Source organism: Neoarius graeffei, chromosome 26 (assembly GCF_027579695.1).
Source record: "Neoarius graeffei isolate fNeoGra1 chromosome 26, fNeoGra1.pri, whole genome shotgun sequence".
NCBI classification, from domain to species: domain Eukaryota; kingdom Metazoa; phylum Chordata; class Actinopteri; order Siluriformes; family Ariidae; genus Neoarius; species Neoarius graeffei.
Window position 1 is genome coordinate 1715775 of NC_083594.1, and position 12500 is coordinate 1728274.

Here is a 12500-nt window from a genome sequence, read left to right on the forward strand (position 1 = left end):
CATTTGCATGTAGCGCCGCCCACAAAACTCCATAAAAGGTAAAGTGCACAAGCAGTTGGAGCTGAAATGAGTGATCAGGGTAAAGACTGAAAAACAGAAGTGGAAGATATTTTGATTCACTTCTATAGCAAGAGATATAATAATAATAATAATAATAATAATAATAATAATAATAAGTGAGTGCTGAATCCTCCATCAGCTGTGGTGTTTGTTTACAGTTTATGGCTCTGTGCAGTCAGATCAGCTCGTCCTCTTGATCCGCGTGTGTGTGCGCGTACACGTGCATGCTTGCTTTCTTCATTTTATATATTCTTTAATTAAAGCCAATAAAATAAATCGGCTGGGGAAGGTTCTGTTCATCCCTGACCGAGTGACCTGGCGTGAGTGCGTGAGGACATGAGGACGCAAGGACGTGTTTGTGTATTTCCTCGACATCTCTGTGGATCAGAGCGTCTGCTAAATGCTGTAAACGTAATAAACACAAACAGATTCAACTCCACAGAATAATCCAGATATATTCATTCATTCATTCATTTGTAATTGCGCCCCCTTCTGGCTCACGGTTTTGTGCAGAACGTGACGTCTGAGTCTGAGCTGGTGTTTACTTTTTGTGCATTTTTATGTACGTCATCGTTTTAGTGCTGATTTCATTAAGAGTGAAACTGTGAATTATAATAAAGTGCAAGGAAAGTGTTTATTTATACGATTAGTTTTGTGAGTGTTAACTGCAGCTGAAGAACAATAATAACAGTAATAATCATCATCAGAGAGAGAGAGAGGAAAATAGAAAGAGAGAGAAAAAGAGAACGAGAGACAGATTGTATGTTTACATTTTTAAAATCCAGGAAAAACAAAAGAGATAAAAAGTTTTTGTCCAACCAGATGAGCTCCCGCCCTCTCTCTGTCTCTCTCTCTCTCTCTCTCTCTGTCTGTCTGTAAAGTGGGCGGGGTCAGATGTCTTGTCTCAGTCTGTCCAGCACTTTCCTCCCACTCAGAGACTGCTGTAAAGCTTTATGGCTGGTCGTGCTCTTTTTGGAGTTGTGTTAATCCAGTTCCTGAGGAAGAGAAAAAGAACAAAAGAGGAGGAGGAGGAGAGACAATGGTCAGTTTGTCAGAGAGCTACAAAGCTGACTGAAGGTCCAAGACCTGGAGAAGTGACAGTAGACCAGAGCCTCTCTCTCTCTCTCTCTCTCTCTCTCTCTCTCTGAGTGTGATTTTGGGAGCAGTAACTCAATCTTGAGGCTTTGTTTTCATTTTAAAGTTGTATCAGAGAGAGAGAGAGAGAGAAGAAGAAGAAGAAGGAGGAGGAGGAAGAGAAGACTGAAGTTCAGGAGAACTTTGACTCGCTGAGGTCTTGTTTTGGTGATCGTACGAGTGACAGCAGTGACTCCAGAAGGAGTTTGAACTTTAGTAGAAGTTTCCTCCACTGCTGCTCATGTCACACGAACATCTTGTTCCTGTTTGGCATTTTATTGTTTAAAAAAAATCAAAGGGTGAGATTAGAACGTTACTTTCAAGAAGAACAGTGAGACTGAACTGAAATTTTGTTTAATCCTTTGACACAAAGAGTAGTTTTTTTGTTTGAAGAAGTAGAAGAAAAGGAGGAGGAGGAGCCTGAAGTTGTGTAGATGCGTCACCTTGAACTTGTTGTAGTGTTTAATGAGCAACTGAACTGATTGGACATCAGACTTCAGATCTTCTCTGAGAGTGTGTTTGGGGTGCCATTACTTTGAATTGGTAGAAGACGACATTTCATTTTTCATCTTTCCATAGTTGGTCTGAAAGTGTACAAGAAGAAGAAGACTTGCAGTCTTATTGGATGAGAAACAGAACTGATTGGATGATTTTATCTCACATTTGATTGACAGCAGATTCTTCTCTTCTGAAGCAGAATTCCACAAAACGCACTGAAGGTTCTACCAACTTCTGTTCTTGTTTATCGAGAGCAGGGTTCTCACGTAGAACCTTTTGAGTAATTTGTGGCTGAATTTAGGACGCTATACGGACGTTCAGTCAGAAATAACGTCATGTTCGACTGCGTGGAGACGTTAGGCGTTGGCTCAAGGCCTCACTTCGACATGTCCTCTCAGAGTTCCTGCATGTTGAGGAAGACGAGCTCCTTCTTCTCCGGTCTAGAACCGTTCTCCTACAGCTCCAGCCTGCAGTGTAAGTGTTACGAGTTCTTGAGCTCATGTCTGACTTTTTTATCACATCTCACACCTGCACGTGTTTATAATTGTGTTTAATTTTTAGAATAAAACACAAATTTTATATCACTAGCATTGAATTAGATGTTACTGTGGAGTCACCATCCTGAAGCTGGAGCATGTGCACGAGTGTTCAACTCCATAACGATTACAATTTTTATAATATTATTATAGAACGATGACATACTTTTTATCTGTTAATAGTTACGTTTCATGTTGCAGAGTTAGTTCCTGTTCTCACTGACGTTATAGCAGCAATAAACACGCGTTCCCTCTCCAGCGTCTCTGAAAGTTAATCAGAAAAAAACAATCACAGCTTGTTCCTTCATGTTCCTGAGAAACTGTAGAGAAGTGTAAACTCCTCCGTGCTAAAGACGTCAGAGAACGTAAAGCTCCAGCTTCACCTCTGACTGTCACACAGCGCTCACACTGGAGACTCCTTCCAGAAACCACACACACACACACACACACACACACACACACACACACACACACACACACACATATTACTCCTTCCTTGAAGAAAACTTTTTAACCATTTGTAGTGTTTATTATCAATGGAGCGTTCACTGTGCAAGTCCCCGTGATGAGCTGTTACTATAGCAACCATAACAGACCCGTAGAGAACTGTTTTGTTGTACGAGTGTGTGCACTACTACTGTAAGTGTGTGTGGAACGAACTCTAAACTTATTGTGCATTATTTTCTCCTTGGTATTTGATCGACACAAAAAAGTTCTTCAAGGGTTCTTATCTTCTTAAAGGGAACCTTTTCTCATCAAGAAGAACTCTTTTGTTTTTTTTCAACATATCTTTAAGAGACAACTGAAGAAGACTTCTCAGGTTATTTTATGGTTCTTTAATGGTTCATTTGTCAAATAAGGGTTCTTAACTTCCAACAATGGGCTCTACAGAGAACTTTGTAACTCATGAGAAACATTTTGTTACTGGGAACCTGTCAAGCTTTTAAATGTTTAGATAAACTGTCCTGGTGGAGGTTCTCCAGGGTTCTTCAAGGGTTCTTTAAGGGTTTGTTGGATAATTCAGGGTTCTAAACTTTTAAAACCTATTTGTGACACTTTCTAATACATCTCACTTTCTTATACATCTCATCTTTCAGGGTTCTCTCAGAGCTGGTCAAAGGGAACACTTCAAGGGGTCTTCAAGAGTTCATTTGACAATTAGTGCTTCTTAGCTTCTAAAAAGGCCCCACATAGAACCTTGGGACTTTTATTATGGGAAAACCTGTCAGGCATTTTAACATTTAGTTGAACTGTCCTCTTTCCAGGTTCTTCAAGGTTCCTCAGGATCCTTAAATAGTTCTTTAAAGGTTTGTTGGATGAGTAAGGGTTCTTAACTTTCTCTAAACTTCTCTGAACCCTTTGGTTGGATTCCTGATGTGAAAACAGGTTCTTCTAAAAGTTTTATGGGTTTCTCCAGAGGGACACCTGGAGAACTGAGGAACCCTGAAAGGTTCTCATGACTCTGTATATAAGTGCACTACACAATGCACAGAATAATGTCTTATAGACTTTCTGTGTGTAGTGCACTACGTGTACCACAGACAAATCCCTGAGCATGATTGTATATTGTATGTGCACTACATAGTGTAACTGGTGAAGTGCACTAGACATCCGTCACTACCCTGAGTCAGCTGGAGATCACATTCTTTCCTAAATTCAGCATTAAATAATAATTTATTTTCTTCACAGTAGTTTATAGTTGTTTATTTTTGACTCTAAGTCCTGTATAGTGCACTAGGTGTGTTTCCTGTGTAGAGATGAATTTGGGACCGAGCCGTAGACTTCTGTTGGGGAAAGAGAAGAGTGTAGATGAAAAAGCAGTGATGTTTCCTGGGCGCTCGCGGTGTGAGTGTCCTCGGGGTGTGAAAAGCTTTTCAGGACGCGGTGTTGGGTTTCGCTCCGTAAACACTGAGATGGTGCAGGTGAGGATCAGGCGCTTTCCCACTCACTCATCGGCCTCGTTTCAAATTACACTGGGTGATGAGAACTCGTTTCAGGAACTGCTCGACACCAAAATTAAAAAAAAAATTAAAAAAATTTAAAAACTCTCCGCAGAGTGAGAGAGTCGTCAGATTCGATCTGATCCTCAGTTACACTGCGACGTGCTGATGGTCATTTACTAAATATTGTTATTTACAGAATTTTTTATTTATATATATATATTTTTTTAATGTTAAACAAATTAATATGAATAAACATTTTATAAATAAATAATTGAACAAAAATCAAGTGTAAACTAAATTATAACTTAAATTCAATTTTAGTTCCCATTTATTTACTTCTGCTTTCACAACATACACAGTACAAAGGTGTAGGACAACAACACACACACACACACACACACACACACACACACACACACACACAGTATAAAAGTGTAGGACAACAACAACAACACACATGGTACAAAGGTGTAGGACAACAACACACACACACACACACACACACACACACACACACACAGTATAAAAGTGTAGGACAACAACACACACACACACACACACACACAGTACAAAAGTGTAGGACAACAACAACAACAACACACACACACACACACACACACAGTACAAAGGTGTAGGACAACACCACACACACACACACACACACACACTTGGTTATTAGATATTTATATGATAAAAATACACAAAATTGTGATTTTTTAAAATAAAATTAATTTGGAGAACTGTGTGAAAATGCTGAGTGAACTCTGGAGCTGATACTGAGACGGAGTCGAATCTTGCTTCACTTCAGCACATTAAAGTTTTAACACCGTCACAACTGCACTGAGTTTAACACGAGGCTGCTTTCTTCATTACATTTATTCTGTTTATTTTTTTGAAGTGTTGTGGTGAGGTTCGAGGTTCGAGGTCACTTTAACTCACACAGCGTCACGTGACATTTTATTCTTTTTATGGAATTTAAATCAAAATATCTGAATCGGGAAAAAAGGTTTCAAAAATGTTTCATTACTGTGTGAGTCATGTTCAGTGTTATTGCAGTGTGTGTGTGTGTGTGTGTGTGTGTGTCTGTTCTCCCGGGCGTCTCATGTGTATCTGTGCAGATTTCACAGCTCACTGTTGGAATTTGGCTCTGCGCCGTTACACAGTTTTACAGCTGGACAGCAGTGTGTGAGGGAAACGCTGTAAACAGCACCAATGTTCACAACCACACACACACACACACACACACACACACACACACACACACACACACACACACACAGTGAGGTCAAGTTGAATTTCTTGTCTGAGTTTACTTTCAGGATTTAGATTATTAGAAAAAAAGTAATATTTTAAAGCTTAAAGTTTCAGTTTAACAATAAATAATAAATTATTTAAATTATTTTACTTAACACTTAAGTTTTTATATTTGATTTGGTCACATGGTAGAAATGTTCAGATGTTTTATAAAACTTTAGGAAGCTTTTAAAGCTATAATTTAGGAAAATATCAGGAAGTGTTGTAGTTATGAGTACAGAATTTATTTACAAATATTACAGACAAATTTAATTAATTTATCAAAACATTTATTAAAAAATGTACGGTCACAGATTAATGAAAAATATACAACAATATTAAAGCTATTCATTGTAACTATATGTAGCTACACACATTAAATAAACAAACAAAACAAACATCAAAAACAGTAATAAGATTTCCAAAACACTACGATATTATTTTTAATCTAAATCTGCATCTTATTTTTCTTTTACATTAACGATTAATTCACATCAGAGTTCACACAGATTTTCACATCTTTAGTTGTAATTTTTGATGAGCGTCACTAGTTCCATCACGAGTTCAGATTCGCGTTTCTACAAATTTGTCACTGCATGATGCAAATCGAACCCGCGCGGTAACTCTGCCTCTAAAACCAAACTAAACTCTCGTCACTTCTAAATCATAGAATTTGGTGCAAATGTGTGAGTGTGAGATGTTTAACGCTAATCATACACTCACATGAGGCATGTCGCTAAAAGCCAATTTAAATAATACGAATATTTGGGTTTAAATGTTAAAAAAAAAAACTTTAACCTGATCATTATTTTAAACAAATTTTAAATGTTTTTTGTTTCTGCAAAGCTTCTGGAGAAAAGAAATGTCATGTCTGATATTAGCTGTGAATAAAAAGTTCATGAACTTCGCTAATTTCTGCTTTAAAAAGTGTAATTGTGAAGAGTAAAGTTTGCTAATTCTACACTAATTGTAAAGCTAATTACAGCCTGTTTTCTTCTGTAGACTTTAGACAAATTGAAAAAGATTCTTTTTGTTATATTGATGGTGATAGCATCATGCTTATTGTAGCTGAGACAATTTGGGAAGTTTTTTTTTTGCGCTGGAGAAGGCGTTTCTGTAACTGGAAAAGTTTGATGCTAATTGCGGCCTGATTTTAGCTGCAGCCATTAGATATGTTTAAGGCTATTTGTGTCATTAGATTTGTTTAATAGAAAGACATTTTGTTGTGTTGATAATTACGGCTCCATTTAGAAAAAAGAAAGAAAAAGAAGAACCACATTTACGTCTTAAAGAGTCGAGTTGGATGCTAATGATAGCTCGAGGCTAACGGTGTACGATTAGGACAAAAGTAAAACTTCCACACTTTCTTCCTCTTCTACTTTTTTTTGTCCTCAACTTTTGTCTCTGGGTGAAGTTTGGCATGTGGGCGGAGCTAGAGGTGAACTTCATGCTCGTTTGTTTTGCGTTGTTCTCTGAGGGGTTTTTTTCTGGGTGAAGTTCAGACTGTGACCAAATGTTGGCTCGGATTCTTCCAGAAAAAAAGTGAAAAAGGAATAAAAAGGGGTCAGTTTATGAGGCACTGTAAAGAAGAAAGGAGACTGTGTGTGTGTGTGTGTGTGTGTGTGTGTGTGTGTGTGTGTGTGTGTGTGTGTGTGTGTGTGCTGTTGAATGAGATGCAATTCAGATTTAACAAGTGTGTGTGTAAAGACAAAAACCCCTCCATCTTTCCTGACCAGTCAGCAGTGTATATGTGTGTGTGTGTGTGTGTGTGTGTGTGTGTGTGTGTGTGTGTGTGTGTGTGTGTGTGTGTGAGGCACAGGATTAGGAGATATCACTTCAGACTATTTTGTTAATGACAAAATTAGATGAAGAATTTTTGACTTTAAACAGCAGTATTTCTGAAAAACAAAATTCACTTTTTCAGTGTAAATTACGTTGATGATAAATGTTAATGCTAAATGCTAATGTAGCTAACACATAACAGAAGTGGATCTGACCCAAAATCTCACTCTGACTTCCTGTGATCTATAAACCCGAATGAAACTTCATCCCGGAGCCGAACACTGCAGGGTTTTGGTTTTAATGGCGGTGGACGTTTTGGATTTTTTTTCCTGAACACGTTTTCTAATGAAGATAGATTTAATATTTTGCAAATTTGGCTCCACCCACTGCAGACTGAACTTGGAGTTGTAGCAGAAAGACGGCGGTCCAATGAACAATTCAAAAAATACAACAAAACAGAACAATTAGTTTCAGATTCTGGACATTTAAGGTTCGTTAGATTTTTGTTTTTATTTCAGTAAATTTTTCTTAAACAGTGCCACAAAGCGCGAGTGGATTTTGTGACATGAATAGTGACTTCCTGTAGGCTACATGTTAACGACATTAGCATCATCATCTACTGTGTGTGTGTGTGTGTGTGTGTGTGTGTGTGTGTTTATTTTGTCCAAAAGGCCAAGGTTACATGTTTATGTAGCAGAGACGTGTAAAGGACACGATGGTGTTACCTGTTTTATTAGTGCGGCGGCTATTGGATGGCATCCTGATTCATGTGTGTGTGTGTGTGTGTGTGTTTTATTGGGTCATCTCCTGGACAATGACCGGTTTTGTTTTAAGACAGGAAGGATGTGTATTTGGGAGGGGGTGGATTGTAAAAAAAAAAAAAAAAAGGAGGGGGGAGATAAATAAATAAAATTATTTTATTTACTTCGTTATTTCTCACACAGCTTTGAGACTTTGGATTGTAAATTTTTCCAAAAATAAACCCTAACAAATTTGACATGTAAATATTAAATATTACATTTTAATATCAATCTGTTTTTGTTCAATTGTTTTAAACTTTGTATTATTCCCAGAAAAATAAAAAAAGACAAATTCTTATTTTCTTGCTTTTACAGTGCACCTACTTAAAAAAATCACTTACTTTAAAAAAATAATAATAATCATAATTGCAGGGGCTTTCCACTATTTCTACTTCAGTTTATTTTTTATTGTTTTTATTTTTGGTCTTGTTTTATAATTTCTGATTGACAAGTTATATAAAGCTTGGTATAGAGAATTACAACACACACACACACACACACACACACACACACACACACACACACACACACACACACACACAGTTTGAGGTTTGGCTCTAGATTTGCTGTAAAAAGTCCAACACACTCTCAGGTCGACCTTCTCCATCGGATTCATCAGATCAGTCCGATTTCACGCTGTAATTTGACGCAAACTCACTCCATGTAGGGAGCGTCCTGAGAGAACACGCCTATATATGGACTAACAGCTTAATGGACTGAACTATTTTTTCCACAACGTTGTTTTTTAGAGATGAAGACTGTAGACCAGACGGAGAACTCGGATACGATCCTGAAGCCTTGAGATCAGACGACAGTGCAACACAAATCTGATCCGGTTTCCTTTACACGGTGTGCACAATTATTAGGCAAGTTGTTTTCCTGAGGATTCATTTTATTGTTGAACAAATACAGCACTCTGAGCCAATTCAAATTGTTAATAAATCGAAAACCCAAATGTTTATCAAAGGAAAAGGGAGTTTCGGCTTTCTCAGGGGAATATATTAGTGTACGCAATTATTAGGCAACATTTCGTGTGCAGAATTATTATGCAACTAAATGAAAAGCTAAAATTTTCCCATCTTACTTCTTCATTTTAATTTTTAGAGTAAGTGTAACAAATAAACACTTTTGGCATTTCAGAAGTATTCAGTCACCAATAGCGCCACCCTTCTTTTCAATACCTGCCATGAGCCTTCCGTCCATGGAGTCTGTTCACGTTTTAATTTGTTGACGATCAACTTTTTGCGCAGCAGCAACTGCGGCCTTCTGAATGCTGTTCAGAGCAGTGTATCGTCTTCCCTCACTGTAAATCTCCTGTTTAAGAAGGGCCCACAGGTTCTCAGTAGGGTTTAAGTCAGGTGAGGAAGGGGGTCGTGTCATTACTCGGTCATCTTTAAGGCCTTTGCTGGGTCACCAAGCAGTGGAATACTGAGATGCATGTGATGGTGCATCGTCCTGCATAAAAATCATGGCCTTCTTGAATGATGCAGACTTCTTCCTATACCACTGCTTGGAGAACATATCTTCTAGAAACTGGCAGGAGGTTAGGGAGTTGATTTTAAGTCCATCTTCAACCCAAAATGGTCCGACTATCTCATCCTTAATAACAGCAGCCCATACCAGTACACCTCCTCCACCTTACTGGCGTCTGAGTTGAAGTGGTGGAGTGTGTTGATTAGTTATCCAGCCACGGACCCATTCATCTGGTCCATCAAGAGTCACTCTCATTTCATCCGTCCATAAAGCCTTTGAAAAATCTGTCTTCAGATATTTCTTGGCCCAATCTTGATGTTTCAACTTGTGAGTCTTGTTTAGTGGTGGTCGTGTTTCAGCCTTCCTTACCTTGACCATGTCTCTGAGCACCAAACACCTTGTCCTTCTGGACACTCCAGGTAGGTTACAGTTCTGGAATATGGTGGCACTGGATGATAACGGATTCCTGGCAGCTTCATGTTTCATCCTTCTCAAGGCTTTTGCGGTTAATTTGTGTCTTTTCTTCTACACGCGTTTTTTGCGACCCTGTTGAATATTTGCAACAAAACGCTTGATTGTTCTGTGGTCGCGTTTCAATAGCTTAGCTATTTCAAGAGTGCTGCATCCCTCTGATAGGCATTTTACAATTTTTGTTGTTTCAGTGTCTGTTAAATCTCTTTTTGACCCATTTTGCCTGAGATAAAGAAGCTGCCTAATAATTTTGCACACCTTAACATAGGGTGTTAATGACTTTAGGCCACACCCTCCCTCATTACACAAATAAATACCACCTGAGAATGTTTAAATCCAATTAGCATTCAAGTGTATGTAGCTTGGGGTTGGAAAATATGCCCAGAAATAATGGTAGGGTCAGAGTTCTCACTCGCCTAATAACTGTGCACACAGTGTATAAAGTACAGAGCCATAAAATGTTTGTTCCAAAATACACGACTAAAAACACAACTTTTTATTCACATAAGCACTTTTACTCACACTGAGACTGTAATAAATATATTTTACTAAATGTCCAATCTCTATATTGGACCAGAACCAGGTGATGTACTTCATTAGCAGTTTGCTAACAGGCTCATGTTAGCTAACATTAGTGATATTAGCATATCGGCAGGAGGATGTGGGGGCGTATCCTCATTTGCATAATCATGCATATTTATGTTTTGGAGATATTCTACTTTTTTAAATTAAATTTAATATCATTAATAAGTACCATAGCATAATTTAATTAGCATAATAAGTAGCAGGTGTGTTTTTATAAATATTTATTTATTTTTATTGCTTTAATATTCAAATTGGTGTTTTTTTATTTGATTTTGTTGAATAAATTTATTCTAAGCTTTAAAATTTGACACGCAGAGCTCATTGTTGTAAATCCAGAACATTAAGAGCACTGTGAAGAAAACACACACACACACACACACACACACACACACACACACACACACACACACACACACACACACACACACACAGTAGTGTAGCCTGAAAGAGTGAAGACAGAGCTTTGATGAATAGTTTCTTTCACTTCCTCCGTGTGTGTGTTAAAGCCTTAAAGACACCAGGTTTATGTATAATAATATATAATGTATAATAATATGTATAGTAATATGTAATGTATAATAATAATGATGATAATAATAATGATGATGATGATGATGATGATGATGATGATGTCGTCTGCTGGAAGGTTCCTCAGTGGGTTCTTTGTGGAAGAACCAGCATCCAGAAATAAACCTACTCGCAAAATTAGAAAATGTAAATGTGAAAAAAATCATTTTAATTTTTTTTCTGTGAAAAAATTCTAAAAACTTTAAAAAATATTTTTAAATGAATATATTAAAAAAGTAAATTACATGTGTGCAGTATAATAATAAGTATAGGTAATCGTATGAGGCCGAGTAAAATTAAGGATTAATTTCACAAGTGATTTTGAAGTTTTGAAAATTGCCCAAGTCGTGAAGCGATGAGGGCAATTTCAAAACTTTGAAATCACGAGTGAAATTGATCCTTAATTTTACGAGGAACCATATGATTACTTGTTTATAATATATAGGACCAAATTCATACTTCGGAAGCCATTCAAGTTCACAACATTTGTCATTCACGTTTTCTGAACCAATCAGGGCGCGAGACTATCTTGCACGTTTGAATCAGTTTCTAAAGCGTCTTTCATCATGACACGGCGACACGACACGAGGATTTTGAAAGTGGTTTGCAAAATTTTATTGGAATTTCTTTACAAAAGCCATTTTGTTGACAAAATTTGCTAATTTTTGTAACCGTAACCAAGCAACAAACTAGCCAATAGCATTTCAGAAATACGGCCCGGTGTTAAGGAAAAAAGCCCTCCTTGATTGACCAATCAGAATGGAGTAATTTGGCCCTATGTATTAGAAATATTATGATATCCAACATCTAGCACATAAAAACTAAAAACAATTTAAAAATAAAAAACAGGTAATGTTTAATTAAAAACATTTAAAAAAGGGAATGAATAAATTATGATCATGTCATCTTTGAGCCTGAATTTATGAAACACCTTCTGGATCCAAACTCGACGGTACTTGACCCAAAACTTTTTATCTGTGTTCAGTATTTATATTTTCTGTTTTTTTCTTCATTTTTCCAGAGTTTATAATCATTTTTTTCCAGAGTTTGTTTGTTGCTTTGTTTTGTTCACTCAAATCTTTTTATATAAAGATTTTTAGTTTATCAGTAAAACTCTTCATGTCTCTTCTTTAATTTTTTCTTTTCTTTACTTTCTTCAGTTCTCTTTTTCTCTTTAAAATGGAATCTTTAATCTCCATTAATTTAAACTTTCAAACTGGAAATGTGGTTAAAAAGCCTCAGGTTACACTTTATTATTATTATTATTATTATTATTATTATTATTATTATTTTAGCATTTTTAAGGTCAAATAATTTTTTTATTTTTCTTATTTCTACAGTGTTGATGTGAAATTGAG

The 12500-nt window shown here is 36.9% G+C and overlaps 1 protein-coding gene across 4 annotated transcripts in view; it reads left to right on the forward strand.

Annotated features, from left to right (window-relative positions):
• The window catches only part of LOC132874540 (retinoic acid receptor gamma-A-like), a 61134-nt gene that overhangs the window by 37694 nt on the left and 10940 nt on the right, over positions 1-12500 (forward strand). The window contains exon 1 of one of the 4 annotated variants that reach the window (XM_060910797.1): positions 1947-2166. The exons of the other annotated variants lie outside the window; for them this stretch is intronic. Coding sequence (XP_060766780.1) covers positions 2028-2166 — 139 coding nt within the window. The 5' untranslated portion in view covers positions 1947-2027. Of the gene's footprint in view, positions 1-1946; positions 2167-12500 lie in introns of those variants that run through there. 4 annotated transcript variants of the gene reach the window in all.